The sequence below is a fragment of the Leptidea sinapis genome, chromosome 15 (genome assembly GCF_905404315.1).
Source record: "Leptidea sinapis chromosome 15, ilLepSina1.1, whole genome shotgun sequence".
Lineage (NCBI taxonomy): Eukaryota > Metazoa > Arthropoda > Insecta > Lepidoptera > Pieridae > Leptidea > Leptidea sinapis.
The window spans coordinates 5,703,623-5,713,563 of NC_066279.1; the positions used below are offsets into that span (position 1 = coordinate 5,703,623).

At 37.1% G+C, this 9,941-nt stretch overlaps 2 protein-coding genes across 2 annotated transcripts; one reads left to right on the forward strand and one right to left on the reverse strand.

Annotated features, from left to right (window-relative positions):
* Positions 1-2,047: 2,047 nt before the first annotated feature.
* Positions 2,048-3,035, reverse strand: LOC126968240 (cuticle protein 8-like). The gene is made up of 3 exons (XM_050813122.1): positions 2,903-3,035; positions 2,510-2,794; positions 2,048-2,424 (listed from the first exon to the last, which is right to left on the reverse strand). Exons 1-3 carry the CDS (start codon positions 2,912-2,914, stop codon positions 2,122-2,124), a joined length of 600 nt encoding a protein of 199 aa, XP_050669079.1. The 5' UTR covers positions 2,915-3,035; the 3' UTR covers positions 2,048-2,121.
* Positions 3,036-4,967: 1,932 nt separating this feature from the next.
* Positions 4,968-5,883, forward strand: LOC126968241 (cuticle protein 8-like). Its single transcript, XM_050813123.1, has 3 exons — positions 4,968-4,992; positions 5,140-5,424; positions 5,511-5,883. The coding sequence occupies exons 1-3, from the start codon at positions 4,981-4,983 to the stop codon at positions 5,811-5,813; spliced, it is 600 nt and encodes a 199-aa protein (XP_050669080.1). The 5' UTR covers positions 4,968-4,980; the 3' UTR covers positions 5,814-5,883.
* The last annotated feature ends 4,058 nt before the right edge of the window (positions 5,884-9,941 follow it).

Consider the following 9,941-nt stretch of genomic DNA (forward strand, 5'->3'; position numbering starts at 1 on the left):
GTGAAACTTCCTTAGAATCGTTGTGATTTGAATCTTGATGAAACGAAAAAGCGAGACGATAGAAGTGTCGCTGCCAGCTATTATTTATATAACTATTATTGTGGCCATGGTGCCTAATTATGTTTTCAACAATATGGATATGGAACGAATTTCGGATCACTTTTGAAATCCAAGATGGCTGCTGCGCAAAATTATGATTACAACAATATGGAATTCGCATCTGAGGTTCTCGAGGGTGCAGAATACTAATTTGGGATCATTTTCAAATCTGCCTAAATAGGCAGTCAACCAAACATTAAATAATGTAAATACACCTTGTCAGTTTATTTTTTTTAGTTCTTTTTTATTTTCTTTCCTATTAGAAACACAATTTTAATTTATGAGTGGTTTATTTCCTTCACTTCTGGGAATATATCAAACTTTTTGCTGCACTAAGATTTATGACTGTTGTGGAATTTGAATCCGCGACTGAAGTAAATCTTGGCAATGGCATTCAACCAATAGAAACACATCGAAAGCTGCATATAAACAGGAAATTCTACACAATGCAAATACACAACGTTTATTTGTTAAATTAAAGATTTAAGGAAAAAAAGAGATAGTGTTAGTACATTAATAATAAAGAGTAACCATAAAAAGAACAAGGAGTATTTAATAAAGCAATGCTGATTTTGTATCTTTTTCAGTAAATCAATGTAGATATTGTTTTGTTTTATATGACATATATTCAAACAAAACTAATTTTATAACTATATTTACAGTATTATGACTACATAAAATTAAAACTATCATTACGTGGAAGCGTACCAAGAATACTGGCAGCATTTCCGCGCTGGATAGCTAGGCTGATCCGTGGACTGAAATTTGTTTTGTTTTTAAATTAAATTGTTCAATATTCCTCTCCTCTGTTCGCCACACTTGGTTTCCCATTGACAGTAAGAAATGGTGCAGACCCCATGTAATTTCTCCCACCGTGCTCAGAACATTTGCCAAGAGTTGACTACGGTGCTAACATGTATATACACAGGTCTATTGGTATAACCTATTTTGATGTAAAAATCATATAAGCAGTCTAATTCAATACCCACAAAATAAAATACCCAGCGTTAGTACTCAACCTTAAGAACATATTTTTTTCAATGTTTTTTCTATCAATCAAATGTTAGCCATAAGGAACTAACGTGTGAAGTTTTATAGGCATTTATAATGTTTAAAATTTCATGGTGCTTCTGGTGAATAGGAATAAAGGAAAAAACAAACTATAAATCTTATATCATGTATATTTATAATAAATAGGCAACTTTATTTTACACCAGTTTAATGGTAGTTTTGGTGAGCTGGGGCAGCGTAGACGGGCGCGGATGCTTCATTATTTATGGCAAGACTAGGTGATATATTCACAAGCTTGGTTATGATCTAGAAAACGAGACATTATGCCACCATTCTCTTCTAAATTATCTACAACATAACCGTCACTTTCATTAGAGCAGTTATATTAATATTATGCAGTGGAGCGGAACACATGAAAATACTGACGTTGACGTGTTCGTTAGCACAGAGTTTCCTGATTTCAACGATTTTAGTTCCATGTGGCACTACAATTTCCGAAAGATGCCTCTTAGTTGTTTGGAATTAGGGTTATCATTGTAACCACCACGCATACGTGTATCGCCAGAAATAATTTAGCACAGCGATATCATTGAAAAATGATCCCAAATTCATTTTCTGCACCTTAGAGAACATCAGATACGATATCCATATTGTTGAAATCAAAATTATGCGCGGCAGTCATCTTGGATTGTGAGTGTGTGATCCCAAATTCTCTCTATCCGGATAGGATATCCATATTATTCAAGTCATAATTTGGTGCGGCGGGAAAAAATAGTTAATAAATAATAGCTGGCAGCGACACTTCTATCGTCTCGCTTTTTCGTTTCATCGAGTTTCAAATCACTACGATTCTAAGGAAGTTTCTTCTGGTTTTTAGCTTTATTTGTACTATTCGCAAATGTATCAAATTTGAATTTAAATATAAAAAATAAGACTATTATATAAATTAAAAAATCATTTATTTACAATAAATAGGCAGTCAACATCATTTCACAGGGTTATCACAACATTTTAGTGGTAGTATTGGTGTACTGGGGCAGCGTAGACTGGGGCAGCCTTGTAGGCGACGGGCGCAGCGTAGACGGGAGCGGCCTTGTAGACGACGGGGGCGGCGGTGGGGGCGGTGTTGTGAACAACCGCGTTGAAGCCGCTGTGGTCGTCAGCGGAGTACTCCACGGTTCTGATGGAGCCGTCAGCCTCGTGGAAGGAGTAAGATCCCTTCACGACGTCACCGTCGCGGACTTCTTGTTGCTGCTTGTTGTCACCGGTGTGTCCGTCGGCGACTGAGTAGTTGTACTCGTACTTGGGGTAGGCCTGTAATGACAACGGGAACACTTATTAGAACACTCACGCCTCATATATTTATAACAGACACGAGTAACAAATGCGGGACACTCACGATCTCCTCTTGGTGGGCGACGACCTTAGCGATGGGTGCGGCGTAGTGGACTGGTGAGGCGTGGTAGGCCACTGGGGCTGGTGCTGAATGGTACACGGCGGGAGCAGAGTATGCCGGGGCTGCGAGGGCTAGCTTGGTGACGGGGGCTGCGAGAGCCACGTGAGCACCGGGCTGGTCATGACGCACGATGCTCTGGGAGGAGACTGCTGAAGCTGCGGAGTAGTGCGCCGGAGCTGGCAGGAGACCGGCTGATGATGCAGCGACCAGCGCGCAAAGAGTTACGATCTGAAATGTTCCAAAATTATGATTAGACTCTTTTTAATACCTGTAATGTATAGCAGAATTATAAAAGTATATTCTTGTAGGAATTATAAATTATCATTAGACACTCACTTTGCTAAACATGTTGATGTGAAATGCTAATACGTGCAATGATATTTGTTGTAACTATATCAGTCGTTATATACTTCTGAATGTGATTGAAATAACTCTAGGTGACAAGTGGTGGAAGTTGTAGAACAAGATTAATGTATCTTTCGACCTTGCTCTAGGTCACTGCACGGGTTGCGTACTTATATTAGGTACGTTCACAAAAATACAACTTCATTACATAGATGAGCAGTAATTTTTTTTTTCATATAAATATTCAACACTTCATCAAATACCACAATGCTTAATTAGTTTAATGAAGCTATGTAGTAGAATTAGGATAAAAAATGCTCTGTATCGAGAGTCGAGACCATTCCTATTGTTTTTAGAATATCTGTCTCCCATGTAAATATTACAATAGAATTGTAATATCTGTATGTTTTAACTAGTATTATCGAAATGTTTACTTGGCACTTCTAATAACAAAGTGGAAGGATTCTGTTAAAAAGTTTGCCAAATTCTATAAAATTAATTTCCATTATATGGCCATGTAAGCACTCAAATTTTGTAATAATGTTTACTATGGCCATTTCGATATTTTCAAGAAATTAAGTATTAGTAATAGGAACTCAATAAGTGTTAAGTGATTAACTTGTGTATGGTAGCCAAATTCAGGAGGATAAATTAAGATTTTTGGACCTAATGGTATCACAAGAATACACCGCTTAGCTACCTAAGTTTTGGCGCAGACGTAATAGGATTCAAAAGTATAATGATAAAGTTCGACAAAAAATTAGTCCTTAGTAAATCAAATAAAATCTAAGTGCAGAAGGCCATATCGTTATAGGCTTTTTTTAATAGTTGAAATACCTTCAGATAGATATATCATGTGACAGAATAGATTTAAGGCAAGCCAAATTTTCTATGGAAGCTAGTTCCACCTACATGGCCTTTTTAGAATCATATGTATATCTATACAGGAATAAACTCCATACTGTTATTTACTTATGTACAACTCAAAATTCGAGTCTTGCGATTCTAACAAGATATTTTTTTATTAAATCCGTTGCCACAAATAATATAAAAATTAATGCCATTATATATTTGCGTGTGGATGGTAGTTTTTTATATTCAATAAAACATGATTTAAAGTTCTTCTTTAAGCTTCAGATTGTAGTTAATTATATTATATAATAAACAGATTTAATAAAATATAACTTTCTGTTTACTATAAAACTACGAAAATAATATAGTATATACCTTATAGTAGAAGTAATACTCGGATACATGAATTAATTTACTGTTATATATACAAAACAGCAGTAAATTATTAGTTAATTTAAAATCTTAAGTTAGAGCCCCAGTGACTAGTAAAGGCTTCATATTAATCATCACAAACTTATATTATAATAAGTATATATTCTTAATTGTTTATAATAATTAAATAATGACAAATAATTTATCTAAAGGCGTTCTCATTATTCTAAATAGTTACTTATGTATATCATTCTGGACTTTAATGTAGACCTATAAAAGAGAAACAATTCATTGTTTTGTTTTATCTCTAAGGTATATTAGGCAGCGCTTCCGATAAAGGCTCCCAACCGGATATGAAGTTGAATTTTTTCCGGCATTTTCAATATACATCGTCATATTTCACATATCCTAATATACACAAAACCATACTCTATGAAAAATTTTCTATTCTGGTAAAAACCACATTAAAATCAGTTTAACAGTTTTTGAGTATTTCTTGAACAGACAGATTTTGTTGAACAATATTATGTTTAATAACATTATAACGTTCCTTAGTTTTAGTGGAATAAAGAAAATAAAAGAAATTGTATTGACACGTAGGACATTATTACAGAAATTAAAACCTATTTTATCTATTAGAATAATCTAGAATACGACAGTTACATATAAATATGATATACAACTCGTGCGTGGGTCTACGAATGTGACCTGTATTACCATGTCATTACTAAATAGCCCGCGAGCAAGGTTGTTTGAGATACAAGATTAAGTTCACCGATGAAGCCTATATAATCAAATTTTATTCGACATTTTATCATAACACATTCAAAAATCAAACGTACAACATGTTCTCCAAAGTAAGTTTGCAATAAGTTAATAATTTACGACCTAGTTATTGGGAAATATGCATGTACAATTAATAGATACAACTAGAAACTGCCAAAACAACTTTTAATATCAGATCAGAGCAAAGTAGCTAAAAAATATATATGTTGTATTTTCAGATCGTAACTCTGTGTGCGCTGGTCGCTGCATCATCAGCCGGTCTCCTGTCAGCTCCGGCGCACTACTCCGCAGCTTCAGCAGTCTCCTCCCAGAGCATCGTGCGTCATGACCAGCCCGGTGCTCACGTGGCTCTCGCAGCCCCCGTCGCCAAGCTAGCCCTGGCCGCCCCAGCATACTCTGCTCCCGCCGTGTACCATGCAGCACCAGCCCCAGTGGCCTACCACGCCGCACCAGTCCACTACGCCGCACCCATCGCTAAGGTCGTCGCCCACCAAGAAGAGATCGTAAGTGTCCCGCATTTGTTACTCGTGTCTGTTATAAATATATGAGGCGGGATGTATTCTAATAAGTGTTCCCGTTGTCATCACAGGCCTACCCCAAGTACGAGTACAACTACTCAGTCGCCGACGGACACACCGGTGACAACAAGCAGCAACAAGAAGTCCGCGACGGTGACGTCGTGAGGGGATCTTACTCCTTCCACGAGGCTGACGGCTCCATCAGAACCGTGGAGTACTCCGCTGACGACCACAGCGGCTTCAACGCGGTTGTTCATAACACCGCCCCCACCGCCGCCCCCGTCGTCTACAAGGCCGCTCCCGTCTATGCTGCGCCCGTCGCCTACAAGGCTGCTCCAGTTTACGCTGCTCCAGCCCACCAATACTACCACTAAACTGTTGTGATAACCCTGTGAAATGATGTTGACTGCCTATTTATTGTAAATAAATGATGTTTTTTATTTATATTTTAGTCTTATTTTTCTTATTTACTACTTACTTACTTGTCAATAGTACATAGAAAGCGAAACACCATAAAACCATTAATTTTTGAAGTGAAACTTCCTTAGAATCGTTGTGATTTGAATCTCGATGAAACGAAAAAGCAAGACGATAGAAGTGTCGCTGTCAGGTATTATTTATAAAATATTGTGGCCGTCGCGCCGAATTATGATTTCAACAATATGGATATCATATCCAAGGTTCTCTAGGGTTCAGAGAACGAATTTGGGATCATTTTTTAAATCCGTGATGGCTGCTGCACAAAATTAAGATTACAACAACATGGAATTTGCATCCGAGGTTCTCGAGAGTGCAGAAAACTACACTGGCCTTCAAAAGTAAGTGTCACACTTTTAAAATTGGGATAACGTTTTAAGTTCACAAGATATACTTTCGAAATAAAAAGGACTCCAAAGAGAATTTAACTTTGTACATAAAAACTTTATAGTCGGTAACCTTCTTTTAAGAATTGGCTGAAAAAAAACTTCAAAAACAAAACCATTCCTTTTTCAAAGTGGACGTTTCCGAATTACAATTTTACCATTCACATTTTTCTTTCTGTTTTAAATTTTTTTCAAGATCGATGGGTCTTGTTTTAAAAATTTATGCTAAAAAGCACATAACATTTATTTATCATGCCTCTTTCAGTTGAAGAATGTGCTAGGATCATGGCTTTTCTGGAACTAGGCATCAGTATGCGTCGCACTGCAAGAATGGTGGGTGTGACGGTACGAACGGTCCAGAAGGCAAAGCGAAGGTACGAAGAGACTGGACACCATCTGAGGAGACCTTGTAATGGCAGACCCAGGTGTACCAGTGTCCGAGAAGATCGTTATATTATTTCCACTGTGTTAAGAAATCGCCACCAAAATGCAGTTGAAGTCCAGCAACAGCTACTTCAGACCCGGAGGGACTACATTAGTGACCGTACAGTGAGAAGAAGACCAGCGAGTGGCTCAAAACTCGAGAGACAGCATCGAGTAGCGAGACTGCGATACGCCCGTGAACACATGCAGTGGGATGAAGAAGAATGGTCAAGAATTTTGTTTGCAGATGAGTCTCGATTCTCCTTTTACACTTCTGATGGAAGGCGAAGTGTTTACAGACGACCTGGTGAGCGATACCTTCAAGCCTGCATCTCAGAAAGAGTCCAATACGGTGGAGGCAGTGTACATGTATGGGCTGGCATATCTTCAGAAGGTCGCACAGAGCTAGTAGCCCTAGAAAATGGCACCCTCACTGGGCAAAGATATGCTCAAGAGATTCTCAATTAGTATGCAGGGCCGTATTTAGCAAATATGGGCGATGGATCGATGCTGATGCATGATAATGCCCGGCCACACACGGCTCATATCGTACAAGAGTATATTCAGGAGGTCGGTATCAGCGTGATGGCTTGGCCATCAAGAAGTCCTGATCTTAACCCGATTGAACACGCTTGGGATGAGCTTGGGAGGCTAGTCAGAAATCGCAACCTACTACCCTCGGGGCACTAAAGCAGGCCCTGGTAGAAGAATGGGAGAATATCCCCCAACATCGGCTCCGAAACCTAGTGTTCAGTATGCCAAACCGGCTCGAAGCTGTAATCAGAGCTCGAGGAGGCAATACCAGTTATTAAAAATTAAATAACATGTAATACTTTTAGTTGAATTTTTTTACACTAAACTAAAAATGTCTATTTTCATGGTTTTATCTTTTTTAAGTTAAAAGTGTTACTAATGTATAATTTTAGTTTCTAAGAATTAAAGCCTATAAAATTTGCAACAAAACGTTTTAAATCTTAAATCTCTACCTTCTATAGTTAAGAAAAAAAATTAATTTGAAAAGTGTGATACTTACTTTTGCAGGCCAGTGTAATTTGGGATCATTTTTAAATCCAAGATAGCCGCCGTGCAAAATTATGATTTCAACAATATGGATATCGTATCCGATGTTCTCGAGGGCACAGAGAACGAATTTGAGATCATTTTTTAGATCCAAGTGGCTGCTGTGCAAAATTATTTTTGGGGATATACGTATGCGTGGTGGTTATAATGATAACCCTAATGCCAAAAAAATTAAAAGGCAACTTTCGGAAATTGTTGTACCACATGGAACTAAAATCGTTGAAATCATGAATTTGTGTGCTAACGAACACGTCAAAGTCAGTATTTTGATGTGTTATTCTTCACTGCATAATATTAATAGAACTGTTCCATCTTCACGGACTGATGATGAAAATGAGAATGAAAGTGAAGGTTATATTTTAAATAATTAAGAAGAAAATGAAAGCACAATGTCTCGATTACTAGATCATAACCAAGCTTGTGAATATATACCTAGTCTTGCCATAAATACTGAAACAAAGAAAAATAAATTCTATTGCATATATTATTTATTACTTTTACAATGTATTAGTTTAATACATAAATATAAAACAATTTTAAAAGTCTCCATTGGCTGCAATACAGTCTTTTAAACGCCAGTTATCAATAAAAGCACGGACGCTTTCCATGGGAAAATTCTTCACTGCCAATCGTACGCTATATTTTAGGGACTCCAAATTATCATGGCGTTTAGAGCAAGCCAGTACAGGATAGTACATCTAAAACTGACCATAAATCATAATCCAACGGATTAAGATCGAGACTAAACGACGGCCAATCTTCAGCTCTGATGAAGTCCGAAACGTTCGTTTCCAACCAAGACTGCGTAGACCAAGCTTTATGACTCGGCGCCGAGTCTTGCTGGAAGGACCGTTCTTGGTTATTAAGCATGGTGTTGTTAAGGGGCTTCACTACCTTCTCAAGAATGGTATCTTGATACACTTATGCCGATGTTTTGATACCTTTTTCACAAAAGTATAGCTAAATCACTCCTTCATTGCCAATACCCCAACCAAACCATCATTGAAATCGGATAGTCCCCACGTTGCACTTGGTCCGACTCATTTGGAAGCTTCCTTGGAGCTTAGAGCATAAAATCCAGTCATGCTGTTTGTTAAAATGTTGCTCAATTGTAAAAATCTTCTCATCCGGAAACAACATTTTTCTGTGACCTCCCTTTTGCGTACCGCTTCATTAATTGTGTCGATTTTACAACCCCATTCTTTTTTAAATTATCAGTTAAGAAATTACCAGTATGTCATCTTTTAAAATTCGCGACATGGTTCTAGGTACTATCTTCATCTCCCGAGATAAAACATTTTGCTTTCGGATAGAATTTCTTTGAATTCTTTCCCTAACTGCTTTGACCACCTTTTTCGTACGAACACTACGTGGATGGCCTGATCTTTTTCTGTCACAAACAGAGGAGGTCTCATTGTACTTATTAATAGCCCGGTACACAAATATTTTACTAATACCAAGCGTATGGAGAGTTTTAAAAATTGCGTTTGGCTCCATACCTACTTTCTGTAATGCAATCACAGCGATTCGGTTCTCTTTATCACCCCACTCCATTTTAATATCGCAAAATATTGTACAATGTATTGGCGCCAAAATGAGAAAACTCAATGAAAAAAATATAACAATGACAGATTCCAAATTCGAATGTAATATTTTGTTTATTTTTAATTGGAACAGTATTTATGGCTAGACTAAGTATAGCAATCAGTTGGAAATATAGTTGGGTTTGTGGTGAGATCTCTATGTCACCATTTAAAATGCATGGGTTGCATCGACTTGTCAACTTTGCAAAGTAAGTTTCAGTACCACAAATTAGTAAGCTCAAGAGATGGAGGTGGAATAATATACGCCTCAATCGACGTTATAAGGTTTGTTAAGCTATAAAATTTGTATCATAATTGTTTAACTTAAAATATTTAATAATTTTTGAGGTTGGTGAAAAATCGTAAACCTTAATTATCCTGATACTCTATATCCATCTCAATCTCTTGTAGCCTACCCCCGATTAAAAATACTCATTGAAAAGTATTGAAAATGAATGAAATTGTATGAAAATTTTAATTACATGTAAAATAGATTATTGCCTTCTCTATCTTGATGAAACTAGTTAGAGATGTTCTTGTCTTTCATATACTA